The sequence below is a fragment of the Fukomys damarensis genome, unplaced genomic scaffold (assembly GCF_012274545.1).
Source record: "Fukomys damarensis isolate Sample0158 unplaced genomic scaffold, DMR_v1.0_HiC HiC_scaffold_23, whole genome shotgun sequence".
In the NCBI taxonomy this organism is placed as follows: Eukaryota; Metazoa; Chordata; class Mammalia; order Rodentia; family Bathyergidae; genus Fukomys; species Fukomys damarensis.
Genome location: NW_022900935.1, coordinates 59,379,663 through 59,396,290, shown reverse-complemented (window position 1 = coordinate 59,396,290; position 16,628 = coordinate 59,379,663). Strand labels below are relative to the sequence as shown.

The window sequence follows — 16,628 nt, the reverse complement described above, 5'->3', positions numbered from 1 at the left end:
TGGCAATGGCTGCCATCGGAGTGGCAGGTGACAATCAGGCGGCCATCCCGCTGCCAGCTGACGTTCTCCAGTTGCTTCGGAGCAGGAAGGGCAGGGAAAGGAGCATCAGCTTGGGCGGCATTCCCAGCACTGGCATCCCTTGCATTGCGACAATAGGCTCTATGTGCCCCAAGGGCTCCTCCTACCTGGCTGCTGAGGAAATGGTGGAGCACATGGCTGCCCCGCACATCCCAGATGATGACCAGGCCCCGGCTGTAGCCAATCAGAATCTGGTTGGGGTCTCGAGGGTGCTCCTGCAGAGCCTCCACCATCTCAAACACTCGCCGCTGGCGGGCCTCCTCGGGCAGCCTGGGGACAGGAGAGGCATGAGCCTGGGCCACCACCCACCTACAGGGTATGGCCAAGGCAGGACGCAGCATGTGCCAGAGTGGAAAGGTGGCTGGGATACAGTGCCACCAGAGAGAGGGCAACACGTTGAACAGGACTGTGACACATAAAAACCTCCAGGAAGAGCCGGGCATGGTCGTACACGCCTGTAATCCCAGTACTTAGGAGGCTGAGACAGGAGGATTGCTGTGAGTTTGAGGCCACTCTGGGTTACATAGTGAGTTCAAGGCCAGGCTGAACTACATAGCAAGAGCCCTTGTCAAAAATCAAACCAAACCAACCAACTAACCAACCAACCAAACAAACAAAAAACCCAGGATGCAACTGCAGAGGGCACAACTGTAAAGAAAGCCAAGGAAGAGATTCCAGAAGGTCCCCATGGGGATGGAGAATGAGGGAAGGCCGGCGAGGAAGGGCATGGGGGGCCACTCTATGAGAATCTGTTAAGTTGTACATTTATATTTAGTGCATTTCTGTAAATACGTGGTATTTTATAATAAAGAAGTGTTAAATCCACAAAACAAACTCTGTATCACTCAGCCTGGTCCCTGAGTCTCACTTCTTTCTTCTGCTTCTCTGAGCCTGGAATGCTTAATGTGAACAAGTCTGGTGGTACTGCCGCCCGCAGAAAACCCTGAGACGTTAGGCATGGGGCCAGGACCAACACCAAGGATTCTGAATGAAAAACAGAAACAACACGGAGTCCAAAGGTCCTCTATGCCCCAAAACCAACTGAACCAAAATCTCTCCATGCCGGATACCAGGGGCAGAAGCACTGGCCTCTCTGGAGTAAGAGCATTGGTAGTGGAAGTCAAAGGGGTTTTAGCCTCTTCTGGAAAGTTTTTCTGTTCTTTGAGACGGGGTCTTGCTATGTATCCCAGATTGGCTTGAACACCCATCTTCCTGCCTCAGCTTCCCAAGTACGTGGATCACAGGTGATTACATCTGGAAGAACACTAGAAGGGAGCCGTGCAGCAGGATCATGGTGCTGTCAGCCCCACTGACTGTGTCCTGTTAACCATCTGCACAGCCAGCTCCACTCACTTTTTTTTCCACTCATTTAAACACTGGAATTAAACTCTATACGCAAATTTTTGTCTCTCTCTCATTAGGTAACCCAGATTGTTCTCAAACTCACAGTGATTCTCCTATCTCAGCCTCCTGAGTGCAATGATTAGAGGCATGTTCCCCTATGCCCAGCTTGTTTCCTATTTTTTTTCCCCCACCCAAATAGACAATGGACATTTCTTCATGTGTTTAAATATTCTTCAAGATATTCTTAATGAGCTGGGCATAGTAACATATGCCTATAATCTTAGCCCTTAGGGAGGCAGAGGCAGGAAGATCAGAACCTGAATCCTGCCTGGGCAATTTAGCAAGACCCTGTCTCATAATTAAAAAATTAAAAAATAAAAAGGGCTGGGTCGAGGATTTAGCTCAGTGGCACTGCGCCTGCCTGGCAAGTGCAAGGTCCTGAGTTCAATTCCCAGCAGTGAAAAAAAAATTATAAATAAATAAATAGGGCTGGGGATGTGGCTCAGTGGTAGCTCAATTCCCAGTACAAAAATAAATAAATAAATAACCCCACATTCTTAATGAATCCAAATAATATATATACAGAGGTGAAAACTGTTGGGCAATTAGATGTTTTCCAACCTTTTGCCATTAAACAAAACCCTATAGTGATCATTCTTATACCTGTGCCCCCCTTAGGACGATACCATCTCAGAGAGCAAGACGAGGACGTGCCGTGTTGGACATTAGGAATCTAGGTGAGCACTGCCAGAGTGAAAGCTGAGCAAGGACTGGATTGCAGGGGGCTCCGCAGGCATTCAGGCCCCTCCCTGACTCGGCTCTACCTCCGGCAGGGTGCAGCTGGGCCCTGGTGTGGCCGCATGCTGGGGGCAGATCCCCCTGCCATCCCACCCTAGACCATGCCCATGCCCATGCCAGGCACCAGTCGCATCCACTGGTCATCCCGTAAGCCGCTCCACTCTGATCTGCAGCTCACTGCCCCTGCCCTACCCTGCTGAGTGGGAAAAGCACAGGGGTTTGTACTCGGGGGACCCAGCCCCACAAAGGAATCCTGGCCTGCCGGGACCCAGACCCTGGCCTCCTCCTGGCCTCACCATGCCCCCCTGAGCCCTGTCACCCTCGCCCCATCCAAACCCAGTCTGACTCCTTTCCAACTGCAGATGCCACTGTGGAGGGGCAGAGCCTAGGAAATGACCTCAGCGGACTTCCAGGCTAGTGACCGCCTGGGCTTTTTAGCAATACAGGCCACACGTGAATGAAAGCTCAGCACAGTGCCCCAGACGCAGGCATTAGCAGGAGCGGGCTTACCTCTGCAGCACGGCATCTGAGCTGATGATCCGGTCCTCCAGCACGCGGAAGCTGGGCAGCTGTACCCCAAACACGCTGCCGCTCTCAGTGCCCAGGTAGAGGAGCTCTTGGGAAGAGTGAGGCAGGACCACAGTGATCTGCGTGGCACTGGGAGCAGCCCTGGCAGTGAGGACAGCTGCTCGTGAGCCGGGTGCTATCCAGGCAGGAGGGACCTCAGGGACAGGATCCCTCCCTCCTGGCTGTCCTCGCCAGCCCCAGGGAGGCCTGGCCTAGGAAATGCAGGCCTTCAATGCAGTACAGACCACCTCAGGCCAGGGCAAATACCCAAAATCCTCCCACACAACAGGGCATGGGCACCGAGGGAAGCTACAGCCCTGCCTACTGTGCCCAGGGTACTTGAGCCCGAGATGCACACTGAGCACCACCAAAGACGCAAGGGCTCTCCAAGGATGGGCCCACCCAAGAGTCGAGTGTGACACAGGAATAGGACCTCATCTTACCCTGGGGAGCCACGCAGGGTGAAGCTCTCATCCTCCTGCAGCTCTGACACTCCGTCCTTGACCTTCAGGCTCCACAAGTGCAGACTGTTGTCATCCAGTAGGGTGACCAGCTTGCACTAGGGAGGAAATGTGGACAGGGGACAGAAATGTGCGGGTTTATAAACAAAGCAGGCCTTTACACTGCGGTGGCTCAGCCTGGGGCAGCCCCGGGACAAAAAGGTCCCCAGCTGTTCTGGGTGGGTGGGCTGTGGGCCTCCAGCTGGTCCCAGGACCATGCCTCCTCCCTCACCACACCACTGTGTGGAACATGTGAAGAGGACCCTGTCCTCGCCTCCCTCCCGGAGCCAGGCCCTCACCTGGCCAGGCAGGAAGTGGATCTGCACCACAGCATTGTTCTCCCGATGGAGTCCCATGAACTCCACCCCGGGGGCGCCGTAGCTAGGAGCAGGCTCAGGAAAACCTCTGAATGCGGGACCCACCAGCCCTCACCAGCCTGACCAGCACCCAGGTGGCCAGGAGTGCAAGTGCAGAGAAGGGCTGTGTACTCCTGGGACCTGGGTGCAGAGGAGACAGCGGTGGCCCTGGCTGGGTGTACTTAGCCAGTGACCTGAGCCCCAGGAGAGCTGTCCCAGCCAGGCAAGTGGGAGGCAGCTCCCCAGAGGGGAGCCCTATCCTGGCGACTGTTAGGCTGCTCAGTTCCCTTCCATCTCCCCTCCCCCAATGTGAGCTCAGCAGCCCATCAGCTAGCACAGGGAGCACCCGTGAGGAGACACAGGCTGCTGCTGGTGGGGGGCTCCCCCAGCATGACCTGTGAGGCTTGGCATGAGGGATTGGTAACTAGGACACGGCTGAGACCTAGCAATGATTAACTGGCTGGGGGAAGGCTGAGCCAGCAGCGGGACCTGGGTCTCTGCCCTGCTGGGTATACATAAGCCCAGCCACCTGGGCACCCCTGCTGCTCCCCCACATATGGGACAGAAAGCAAGGCTTTGCTGCAGGAAGTGCTGCTGAGCGACAGACAGAGTGGGCTCTAAGACTCATGGCTTAGCTAAAAGACCAAACTAAGCTGGGCATGGTGGTATACACTTGTAATCCCTATATGCTGGGAGGCTGAGGCAGGAGGATTGCAAGTTCAAGCCCAGCCTGAGCAATTTAATGACAGTGAGTCTTGGTATCAAAATTTTAAAAAGGCTGGATGGGCCGGGGATTTTGCTCTGCGGTTCCACCGCATGCCTTGCAAGCACAAGGGCCGGAGTTCAATCCCCAGTATCAAAGGGGGAGGGCTGGGAATATAGCTCAGTGTGAAGGTCCTGGGTTAAATGCTCAGTATAGCAAAACAAACAAAATAAAACAACAGGTATGTGGGGCCCACACCCTGTCAGGGCAGAAGGAAAAGATATTGAGGCCAGGCCTCCCCTCTAGGAACAGTACCTGGCCATAAGGGGTCACCCATAAGGGCTGGGGATTTAGCTCAGTGGTTCTGCCACCTGCTTCACAAGCTCAAGGTCCCGAGTTCAATTCCGGGTATCAAAAAAAAAAAAAAAAACCCACAAGGGATCAATCACCCACTCGCCTGGTACAGCTGGATCCTGAAACCTCCAGCTATAGGTGAGAAAGAGGCCCATACCCTTCAGTCTCAAGCCCACCCGCTCCTCCCCTGAAAGGATGGATGAGCAGCTGGCCACCCCAAGTCTTCCAGCCTCTTAGATTATATCAAACCCACCCCAAAGAAATCACTTTCACCTGTAGAAATCAGGTAAGTCCTGGTCTCACCCCAACAGCGCAGGCACCGGGAGGGAAACGATGGAAAGGATACAGCTTGACAGCTCCGGAGCGAGTGCCAATGGCCAGGATGCGCAGGGAGGGGCTGTAGCCGAGGGCACTGGGCTGGTGCGGGAAGCCATGCTCCACTGTCTGCAATGAGAGCCACATGGGTCAGGCGTGCAAACACATCTCTAGGGGCCTTGTGTCTCCTCTGCTTCCCAGGCTGAGCCCAATGCCAGATGGAGGAGCCAGCCCACAGGAAGGAGGGATCTGCAACCTTTCAGGTCCCTCCCAGACACCTGAGTGTTACAGCCAAACTCAGACCCACCTGTTCTCCATCCCTGCAGCCCATTTCTGAGCCTGTCCCTGGCCCCTTGACCATCCCCACGAGCTCACCCTCCAGGAACTCTGACTTGGTGGCCCCGCCACGAACACCCTGGGTAGACAGAGGGGCAGACTTCTCCCTGTAGCTGGGGAGGTGCAGGCAGGGCCACTGTGGGAGATACTAGTCCCTCAGGAAGGAAGCCTGGTGGCCTGAGGGCACTTTGTACTCCTGCCCAGCTTGGGATTGTCCGAGGTCCCCACCCCCAGTCTGCTCTGTCCCAAGGGCCCTTGTCACTGAGACCTCAGTCATCTTCCCAGAGAGGAAATTTCTGGAGCATTGCTGCAGGCACGTGCTTGGTTCAGTTCTCATGAAGAAGCAACATAGACACTGTACAAAGCTTGGAATGTACAGAAAAGCCAACTGGAAGTACGCCTTGCTAACTTCTTGGAGTGTATAATCTTTGGTTCTTTTCTGTCCTTGTGAATATTATTTGTGTGTGTGTGTGTGTGTGTGTATATATATATATATATATAGATAGATAGATAGATAGATAGATAGATTTTTTTTTTTAAGTTCATACTACTGGAAATAAAATCCAGGGCCTTGAACATGCTAAGCAAATGCTTTTCCACTGAGCTACACCCTCAGCAACCACCCTCCCCACCTTTTCGATAGAGGGACTTGTTAAATTGCCAAGATGCCTAGGCTGCGTTCAAACTTGCAATCCTCCTGCCTCAGCCTCCCAAGTAGCTGGGATTATAGGTGTATGCCACTACACTTGACTCATTTATTTATCTTTTGGTACCAGGGATCAAACTCAGGACCTCGTGCTTGTGAAGCAGGTGCGGCACCACTGAGCTAAATCCGCGGCCCTCTCACTTTTTTTTTAATTAGAGAAAGTTTATTGTTTTTCCTTGGGCTTTTTTTTTTTTCTTTCCTGTGCTGGGGATCAAACAGGGCCTTGTGCAGATTACACAAACACTCCACCACTGAGCCACACCCTCAGCCTGTGTTTGTACATTTAAGAACAGATCACTCTGCACAGACACACGTATACATTTTCCTGTGCGCTTATAAGTTTACAACCTGTTTTCCCCTCAAAGCTACCTGGTTGTTAAAAGTTCTCAAACAACTTTTAAATAGCTGGAGGTGGCACTGCCTCACTCACCCGGCCCCTGTTATCGAACATTTAGTCTGTTTCTGTAGCTTTTGTAATTGCCAATTACACTGACAACCTCTCTTGGACTCCTGTCCTTGCCTGCAACTCTGGGTGTTTTCTGAGGCATGTGTCCCAGGGAAGGAACTTCAGGCTGATAAGGTAAAAAGGTATGGATGTAAACACTACCGATTCAGATGGATAAACCATCTTTGGGGAGGCTTTCTTTTTTATTTTTTCTTCTGGTGGCATTAAGATTAAATCTAGAGTCTTTGCACTGAACTACATCTCCAGCCATTTAAAAAAAATTTTTTTTTGTTTTTAATTTTGAGATAGGGGCTGGGTGTGATGGTGCATGCCTGTCATCCCAGCACCTAGGAGGCTGACGCAGGGTGATTGCCACGAGTTTAATTTCAGCCCCTGAACTATGAAGCGAGAACTTGTCTCAAGAAAATAAAAATTTTTTTTGAGATAGGGTCTTATTAAGCTGCTAAACTGCCCAAGCTGGGCTGTAATTTACTAGCCGCCTGCCTCAGCCTCCTAGACTGCACGGATTACAAGTAAGCACCGCTACATCTGGCTGAGGCTCTGCTTCTTAATCAGCTACTGCACACCCACCCCAGAGGAGTGACATTGCCAAACTAGGGCAGATCAGAGCACAGCAATGATAAGCAGCTGCTTCACAGACTTTTTTTTTTTCTTTTCTCAAACATGGAGACTGCCTGCAGCAATGAGGTAGCCTCTCTAGGTCCAGAGCTCTCCCAAGCTGTATTCAGCCATCTTGTCAGGCCTCCGAGCAGTGACAAGCCCTTGGCGACAGCTGCCGAGATACCTTAGCAAACTCCATAGCTGCCCGCCTCCCCTCCAGTACAGGCCAGGCCAGTCCAGTGGTTCTGAGGAGGAGGCCCATGCAGGGTTAGGCCCAGGAGGAAAATTCCAATGACTTCACATTTGGGGGACTCCTGGGCTGAATGGAAAGGGGGAGGTGGGGACGGGAATACAATCTGTCCTGCAACTGGCTGGCTACATGGATGGGACAGCAGGAAGAGACCCCAGGGGGCAAGAGCCCAAGTCCCTGTGTCCAGCTATGTAAAAAACGCAGAGCCCCAATAAGTCCTGGGTAGATTGCCGAGTGTCTGGAATGTAAACATTTCCGAAGAAAAGGAAGGCAGGGAATGGATCAGCTACGTGAGACAAGCTCCCTGGGGGCCCTGCTAGGCCTCCCCCAGGCCCAGGTTATAGGGCTGCAGGAAGTCAGCTGTGGAGCCCAGGAGGAGGTTCCCCAGACAAGTAGCGTTTTCCCAAAACTACCTGAAGCAGCAGCTCAGGGCAAAAGCCTCTGGAATTTGGAATCTGCAGGACTCTTGGGAACATATTCTCAGAGGCTTGGCCAGTAGCAGGCCCCATACCTTGTGTTGCCCAGAACAGCAGCCACAAGACCAAGCATTTGCAGTGTAGCTAGTCCCACTGAAGAACTGGTTTTCACGTTTTTCTTCATTTCAGTGAATTTTCATTTAAGAAGGGACGTTCCATTCAGCTACTGGACAACTTCCAGGTTTGTCTGGAACAACCTGAGCTCCAAAAGAACAGGGGCTGGATGGACTCAGGCACACTAACTTCAAATCCCTTTTTTTTTATTATAAATCTTCTGAACTCTAAATACAGAGCTACATATTTCCAAATAAATTTTAAAGGCAGAGTTGAGATGTGCTAGAAGTACAAAATATACACATATTTCAAGACTTAGCATTTAAAGAAAGACAAATAGTAAGGAAACATCTTAGTGATGTGTATGGCCTATATGTCAAAACAATAAAATTTGAACTGGGTATGGAGAGAAAATCTATAACTCCAGCTACCTGGAAGGCTGAGGCAGAAGGATTGCAAGTTAGAGGCCAGCCTGGGCAACTTAGTGAGATTCTGTCTCAAAATAAAATTTGAAAAAGGATGGGATATATTTTAGTGGAAGAGTGCTTATACAGCATGAGCCTGAGTCCCTGGGTTCAGCTCCTAGAAACACACACACACACACACACACACACACACACACACACACATGTTCTGGACAAAAGACAACTTATTATTGAAATTAACTTCAATTGTTTATAATGCAGCTTCTAGAAAATTTAAAACTACATATGTGGCTTAGCCCAGGTATGGTAGTACACACTTATAATTCCAGGACTCGGGAGGCCGGAATATGAGGATCACATCAAGTTCAGGGCCAGCTTGGGGTACGTAGTGAGTTCAAGGCCAGCCTGAACTACACAGCCAGAACCTGTCTCAAAAAACTAAAAAAGAGGGCTGGGGATTTAGCTCAGTGGTGCTGCTGCCTGCCTCACAAGCACAAGGTCCTGAGTTCAATCCCCTGTACCCCCCGGCAAAAAATGCTGTGTGTGTGGTGATGCACACCTGTAATCTCAGCACTTGGGAGGCTGAGGCAGGAGGATTGTCATGTGTTCAGGGCCAGCCAGGCTATACAGTGAGTTTGAGACCAGCCTGAACTACATAGGAAAGACTCTGTCATAAATAAATAAATAATAATAACAACAACAACAATTTCATATTATTTTTTTTTTTTTTTTTTTTTTTTTTTTGGTATCAGGGATTGAACTTGGGTCCTTGCGCTTGCAAGGCAGGCCACCAAACCACTGAGCTAAATCCCCGGCCCTATATTTCTATTGAAACAGTGCCTCAGGGAATCGGCAGGAACGTGAAGGACTCTGCAGAGTTTTTGTTGGGCTCTTAGGCCACATGTTAACCCATCTGCTCAGGGCAGGTCTAACATCTCAGTTAAGTCCCTTCTGCTGCAGTTCAGCTTCTTTAAGTCAGAAGACAAAGAAGCTGGGCCCATCCTTCAATCACCTATACTCTTCTCCATTTCCTTCAAGGTCTTGGGGACACCATGGCCACCCTTCTTTCCCATCCCCACTTTCCTGATTGATAGGGTTCAGAACAGGAACTGGGCTGGGCATTGTGGCACATGTCTGCAGTCCCAGCACTCAGAAGGCTGAGGCAACAGGATTATCTGCCGCAAGTTTGAGGCCAGCTTGGGCTACACAGTGAGTTCAAGGCTCAAACAAACAAGCAAACAAACAGAATAGACACTGAGTCAGACCCACTGAGATTCTAATGCCCTCCTGCCTCAAACATGTCTGTGCTTAGCAAGTACTTCAAGCTACTTTGTGCTCTGAGCCTTGTCTCCCACCTCACAGTCACCCTGGAGCTGAACACCAAGAACCTGACAGCTCAGGAGCCTCAGCCCACCTACCGGCCAAGGTTCCCTCTGCCACATCCTTTGGGACATCTTCTCCAGCTCCTGAGGGACCAAGGCCCTATCGTGAGTGGAAATAAGGGCAGTGAACTCCACAGCTATTCCCCTAAAGGACAGGGCCTGAGGGAGTGGGTTCAAATGAAGAGTGTGGCTCCCTGGGGATTCCCCAGGCCAGGTATGCAAATCCCCACAAATCCCCAAGGAGGTGACTAGGTGAGAGGCAGAGCCAGGTGTGAATGCGACCCAGCTGGGTAGGGAGGTCTAAGAGGCCCAGGGAGTTCTGCTGGAACTGGGGAAGGAGGGATTTGAATTTGGAAAGAAGTGGCCCAAAGATCAGAGCGAAGGGAGGAGCTAGAAACCAACCCCAGGGCAGGTGGGTGTGCCCAAGGGAAACCAGGTAAGATGTCCCTGAACTGCAAACCTCAGTGCACATCCTTGCTGTTCACATCCTTGCTGTTCCTCCCTACCCCTGCAAGAACCATGGGGCGGTGACCTTGTCTAGGGTTTAGCAACAGTTCCAGGTTCGCCGCAGGGGGAGTAGAGATGGCTACCCTCAAAAGAGGCATCCACAGAGCATAGGAGGGTAGGAGGGTGGGCTCAGCCCCAGGGCTGCCTTGCTGTGTGACTTCCAGGGCACTGGCAACCCTGCAGGAAGCACAAGGGCCAGTCTCAGTCTGGTGCAGCTGGCACAGCCCCTCAGTGGCATGACATTCCCAGGCCAACCCTGGGACAGAGACCCTAGCTCCCTCCTGCTCAGGATTAAAGGAGGAGCCTGTGAGAACCTGGGCATCCAGCCTCTCTGGGCCCTGCCCCCATCCTGCTACCTGGCTCAGGTGACCTCTGCCAAGAGAAGAGAGAACAATGAACTCTTTTGACAGGGAGCAGGCAAAGGAGAGCACAGATCTGCAGGGTTGCCAAACTGCAACGTTAGCCTGTGTGGGAGAGAAAGGCCATCTGTTTCACCCTGGCTCCAGGACCCAGGTTCAGATCCCCAGAAGGGAATATGGAGTGAGCAAGGGCTGTTTGTCAGACAGTGGGGACCCTTCATCCTGCTCTCTGCATGGAGGACCCTGTCCAGAAAAAGGGACCTGACAAACTCCCAGTACTTGTCAGAGAGTAGAAAGGAAGAATGACAAGGACCAGGGTCCCAGGAGGCAGCCTAGGGCCACAGGGGGCACACCCACCAGGCCGACTGAGTGGCTCTGCCTGGTCCTGGGTGTGGCCACCTCAGATTCCTGGTGGTGGCGGCAACCCGGCCCTCCCTGTGCAGCTGTCACCTGACACCAGGGGCCCAGCCATGCAAAAGCCAACACAAACCACCTGGCCCTGTGCAGGGGGCAGCTGGCCAGGAACAGGCTGTTTGTCCATCCAGGACCTGGGGGTGGGGCTGGGGAGGCTAGGCCAGGGCAAGAAGGACTGGGCAGGTCCCCCTGCAGCCTCTGGGGACCGGCACCAGGGCCTCCTCATGGGTGTGGCTGATTAGACGCACCAGGGAAGGAGCAGGCCCTGCTGGCTGATGACTTATCTATCTTCCCAACAAGCTCAGGACCCACTGCATGTGATAAACGACTTCTTCACAGGTGAAGAAACTGAGGCTCAGAGAGGTGAAGTCACCACCCTAAGGCCACACAGCCAGTTAGCAGAGAGGACAGGATTGTCCTTATCCCCAATCACTGCCCTCCGGCATATGCTTAGGCTGGCTGCATAAGCTCCCGAGGTCTCAGTTTCCTCACCTGCAGAGGGGAACAACACCCTCTCAGTGAAGTAGCCAGGATACAGGGGTTGCCACGATAAAGAAATGGAAGCACAGAGAAGCTTCCATGGCCACACAGTGCAAAGGTGCCAGAGCGCACATCTAGGCCCAGGTTGTCGGGTACTAAGTCCCTGCCCTTAACCAGTCTCCTGTCCCATCCGGTCTCCTGATGCCTGGCCCACAGAGAGCTCCCACTGAACTAGAGTTGTCCCTGTGGCAGCCAGCCCCTGGCAGGAGTCTGGTCATGGTCATAACTTCTACCCCTGAACACGCAGCTCCACAGGCCCCTGGGGCAGCGCTCCTGCTCTCTTTGGGGCAGCTTGCTGGCCATGGCTACAAAGGAGTTTGTAGAAGGAGAGGCCCAGAACTGATTTAGAAGCTCGTGTCTATAAGCCACTAAGGTTAAGACCGTGTTGGCAACACTGTCCTGCTATCCCACCCCCAGGACCAGGCCTTGTAGACTGGCAATCTCAGAACAGGTGACCAGAGTCCCCAGGCACAGACACTCTCCAGGGTCTGATACCACCTGCGTCTGACCTACGCTAATGACTCATTTGGTGCTCAGGGGCCAGCTCGGTTCACACACTGTCTGCTGGACCGTCCCTCGAGGATTCCCAGGCTCCCTGGATTTAACCTCAAGCCAGCAGTAACACCCGTAGAGCTGGACCATTCAAAATTGTAGCCACAGTCTCGCAAGCTCAAGGTCCTGAGTTTGTTCCCGAAACAAACAAACAAAAAAATTGTAGCCACGAGCCAGGTGTGGTGGCTCATGCCTATAATCCCAGAACTTGGGAGACTGAGAAGGATCACTGCAGGTTTGAAGCCAGCCTGGATTTCATAGTGAGTTTAAGGTCAGCCTGAATGGCATAGCGAGACCCTGTCTCAAAACAACCACCACAAAAAAAGAAAGAAGGAAAGGGCTGGGGATTTAGCTCAGTGGTTCCACCACCTGCCTCACAAGCACAAGGTCCCGAGTTCGATCCCTGGTACAAAAAAGAAAAAAGAAAAGAAGGAAGGAAGGAAGGAAGAAAAAAAAAGAAAATGTAACCATGAGCATGTTCAGCCCTGTGTTTAGGTGTGGACCCACATGGTCCTCACATCAGTCCTATGCATAAGCTTCTAACATTACCTCCATTTGCAACAAGGGACCTGCCTGAGCTCACACAGCAAGTGCACCAGCAGCCGGGTGTCAGGATCGGGCACTAACCACTGGGAAAACTTCCCTTCCATGAACAGAGACCATGGCTGTTTCCATTTTGTCCAAATCGAAATGATTAAAACATCACTGAAACTTGCTCCTGGGCTCCTCTGCCCTGTGTTTGACACCACCAGCCACCCAGGACAGAGACCTCAAGGTGATGCTGGACGCCCACCTCTCTCCCCTGTTCCCTGTCCCCCGCCCTCCTCACTCCTACACTGTATCTAGCACCGGCTCTCATCAATTTCATTCCCTAACTGGTTCCCTGCTCCTGTGCAGGAACAATCTTATCCCCCCAGGAGATATTTGGCAATGTCTGGAGACATTTGCATTGTCACATCTTGCGGGGTGGGAGGGGGCACGCCAAGGGGTATGAATAGCATCTAGGAGGTAGGAAGCTGGGATGCTGCTAGGTATCCTACAATACCTGGCACAGGCCCCATGACACACTGCCCCAGATGTCTCCAGGGGCCAGGGTTGAGAAGCCTCGCCCCTCTCCCCCTACTGGGCTCCTCTCTGGACACTTTTAAAGTCTCCTAAGTTTATCTGCTTTACTCGGTGAAGAAAAAAATCCCCAGACAGCTTTTCTAAACTGTTAGTACAATTGCTCACCACCTCCTGCTCAAAATCCACCAAGTCAGGCCCAGACTCCCAGGTTGCAGTTTCCCTTCTGCTTGCTTTCCAGGTCCAGGAGCCACCAAAAATTGGACCAACCAGGGCACCAAATCCTCCAGGATCTGGCCTGCTGGCTCCATTTCACTCCTAGGGCCTGAAGAGACTGTGGGGGCTTCCCACTCCCCTCTCCCTACCTCCTTCTCTCTACTCCCCAGAAAGGCCATCAGCCCCACCCTCCCTAAATCTTGAAGGCCAAGGCCTACTCCTCTGAGATCCCCGCAGGCCTTGGCCTTGGGCCCAGTGTGTAGCAGGTGCTCGAAGCAGCTTCTTGTAGGCAGATGGAAGAATTCAAAGACTCCTCCCTCCCTTGCCAGGTCTGTGGGTGGGGTTGGTGAGTTTGGGGACCACCAACGGGGGGGGGATGATTCCTTTACTCCAGCTCCACCCCAGCCTCACCCACTATACCTAGGGAACTTGGGGCGAGGGTTCAGGTCCCTTTGCTGAGCCTGTCTATCCGGTTTCTGCTGGAATTGGCCACCCCTGCTGACAGTGAGAGGTGCATGCTTCACCAAGGGGGTTGGAGGCACTTGGGTCACCCAGGTGCCCCCCAGTACCCATGATATTTTCCTTCATGAGCAAAGTCGGCAGGCCCTAGGAATCTTGAGATTCCCCCCATTCCTCCATCTTCACCCCCATTTCCCATGGCCCTAAAGCAAGCTGTGAGAGGAGCATTCATATAGAAAACCTGGATTTCAGAGGCAGATGCCTCACAGAAAAGCTCCATGGTGACACCCTCTCCCACGGGGCAAGACCACCAAAGGAAAATGGCAGGGTATGCTGGGCACCCTGACCCCCTCTCCCAACACAGCAAGACCTGGGAAGCGCCTCTCCACCCCACCCCATCCCCTAAGTCCCCAGCAGCTAATGTTCCTAGGCCACACTAGGCTTAGCACTGAAGTTACGTGATTGCATGCGCAGCCAGTCACAAATCTATGGCATGGGCGATGGACACATGGCCACCTACTTGTACATTGTGAGGCTGGGTCTGAACTTGTGCAAACCAACTTTTCTCAAAAAGAAAAAAAATTGAAGAAGAGAAGTCCTCATTTTCTATAAAGAGAGGTGCTTTTCTGTTTGGTTGATTTTGGAGTGGTGTTTTTGTTTGTTTGCTTGCTTTGTTTTGTTTTTGGTTGAGACAGGGTTTTACTTTGTAGCGCAGGATGGCCTTGAAGTCCCTGTGTAGCCCAGGCTGGCCTCAAATTCGTGGCCATTCCCCTGTCTCAGCCTCTTGGATTCAGGCATATACCACCATGTCTAGCAAGAGAGGTGCTTTTTCCTCATTGTCCAGTCTAACATTCACTGGTTCCTCTGGAGAAGAGGATATCCCAAACTGAAGTCACCAACAAAAGTGAGATTTCCCAGCTGGGGAAATAGCTTAGCGTTCATGAGGGCCTAGGTTCAATCCCCAGTGCCATTAAAAAAAGCCAGGCATGGCACTCACCTGTAATCCCAGCACTCGAGAGGCTGAGGCAAGAGGACTGCCACAAATATGAGGCCAGCCTGGGCTATATAGTGAGTTGAAGGCCAGCCTGGAGTCACAGTAGACCTTGTCTCAACGAACAAAAGGTCAGAACCCTACCTGTAAATTTACTCTGGAAGGTTAGGCCCCTAAGGGAAGATGTCCCCCTTCCTGAAGTCCACTTGGAGCAGAGATCAAAGCAGAGAGGAGAAGGCTAATTATCCCCAAGCACCCCCAGATTGCTAGGTGGCAGTGGCAGGAGCTAATGAGCCACGCGGTGCTCCTGTTTACAGGCCTGTGCTGGTCTTGTCAGGCTCCGGCTCGAGCTCCCTCCAGCAAACCATGTAGAGTTTTCCTCTAGGGCCGTAGGAGTGGGACTGGGATAGCCAAATGCCAACTCTGACTGCTCTGGGAGCCTCTCCTCTCTCACCTGGGCCCGCAGTTCCAGGAGGAAGGAGGCATCCAGCCTGCTGAGAAAGCTGTGTTTTCTTCTGAGGGTAATGTGAGGAGAGAGGGAACAGTCATGTATGAAGCCTCTTTTTTTCTCCAGGACTGGGGATTGAACTCAGGACCTTATGCTTGTGAGGGAGGCACAGTGCCACTGAGCTACATCCCCAGCCCTAAAGCTTCCTGAACCCTGAGGGCCCTGGCATCACTGGAACATTATTATACCTTGATGCAGGACTCAGTACTCTTTCATCTTTTCTTCGCCTACACCTCCAGGGCAGCCCTGCAACAAGGCAGGCAGGACAGATTGTTTTATACCCATTTTATCGGGGGCATGACTGAGACTGCATAGTGTGACTTCCAGGGGTCAAACAGCCAGCTGTCAAGAGACCTGTGACAAGGAGTCCCAACTCCTAAGTATCCCACTGGCCTTTCCCAGGAATGCCCTCTGGCCATACCTCACTTCCAAAGTCAGGGTCCGGCTCCCATTCTGTCCTTACTTACGCACCTTGTTAAATTGGAACAGGTCCCGCCTGAGCCTCTCCCGCGTAGGGTCGTGCCCTGGTCTCAGGAAGCGCCTCATGTTTGCAGCCACCCACTGGAGACCTGCAGGAAGAGGAAGGAGCCCTTGAGGGTTGCCCCAGAGCTGTGCTGGTTCCACAGTCCAGGCCCACAGCAGCCTGTGGGCTCTCCCCAAGCCCAGGACCACCCGTGGCTTCCTGTGCACCAAATGCAGTATAGTCCCCAACCTGGAGTCCCAGGCCGCTCACAGGCCAGGCCTGCTGCTGGCTGGTTAATGCTCTAATGCTACTCTTAGCCTCAGAAGGGAGCAGAAGCCACTTAGCCTGGCTTTATAGGGACAAGGAGAATCAGCAGGACCTGCAGTTAATTAGCTTAATTGTTAACCTGTTTTCTAAAAAAGCCATAAAAGTTTGGCTAATCAGAAAGAGAAACTTCATAAACCTCCCTCCAGAGCCAATGGAAAGGAGCTGTCCTAGGGACTCCCCATAAGAGCCCAAATGGGGCCAGGGAGAGGCCAGGATCTATCTGGGGTCAGCAGCCTCTTCCTTCTAACTGCGTCTCACTCAGGTCTCTGCAACCAGCCCTCGCCATGGGAATGCAAGTCAGGGAGGCACAGAGCACTCAGCAGGGGCGCTGGCCCATCCGCTGGTTCTTGGAACAAGGGCCCATCCCAGAGGGCTGCTGGGGTCTCTGCAGCAGGCCCAGCCCCAGCTTCCCTCCTGATCCCCATCCCAACTCCAGCTCATGCCCCACCCCCACCCCCACCCCCGCTCCAGCACCCCTGGGATCTAATGGGGAGTGCTCAGAACAGCCCCCCTCCTAGGG

At 52.6% G+C, this 16,628-nt stretch overlaps 1 protein-coding gene across 1 annotated transcript in view; it reads right to left on the bottom strand.

Annotated features, from left to right (window-relative positions):
- The window catches only part of Llgl2 (LLGL scribble cell polarity complex component 2), a 36,759-nt gene that overhangs the window by 9,933 nt on the left and 10,198 nt on the right, over positions 1 to 16,628 (bottom strand). Inside the window, exons 2-8 of the mRNA XM_010630802.3 lie at positions 15,790 to 15,887; positions 5,047 to 5,144; positions 3,587 to 3,668; positions 3,231 to 3,346; positions 2,731 to 2,889; positions 186 to 348; positions 1 to 74 (exon numbers count right to left, since the gene is read on the bottom strand). Coding sequence (XP_010629104.1) covers positions 1 to 74; positions 186 to 348; positions 2,731 to 2,889; positions 3,231 to 3,346; positions 3,587 to 3,668; positions 5,047 to 5,144; positions 15,790 to 15,864 — 767 coding nt within the window. The 5' untranslated portion in view covers positions 15,865 to 15,887. The remainder of the gene's footprint in view (positions 75 to 185; positions 349 to 2,730; positions 2,890 to 3,230; positions 3,347 to 3,586; positions 3,669 to 5,046; positions 5,145 to 15,789; positions 15,888 to 16,628) is intronic.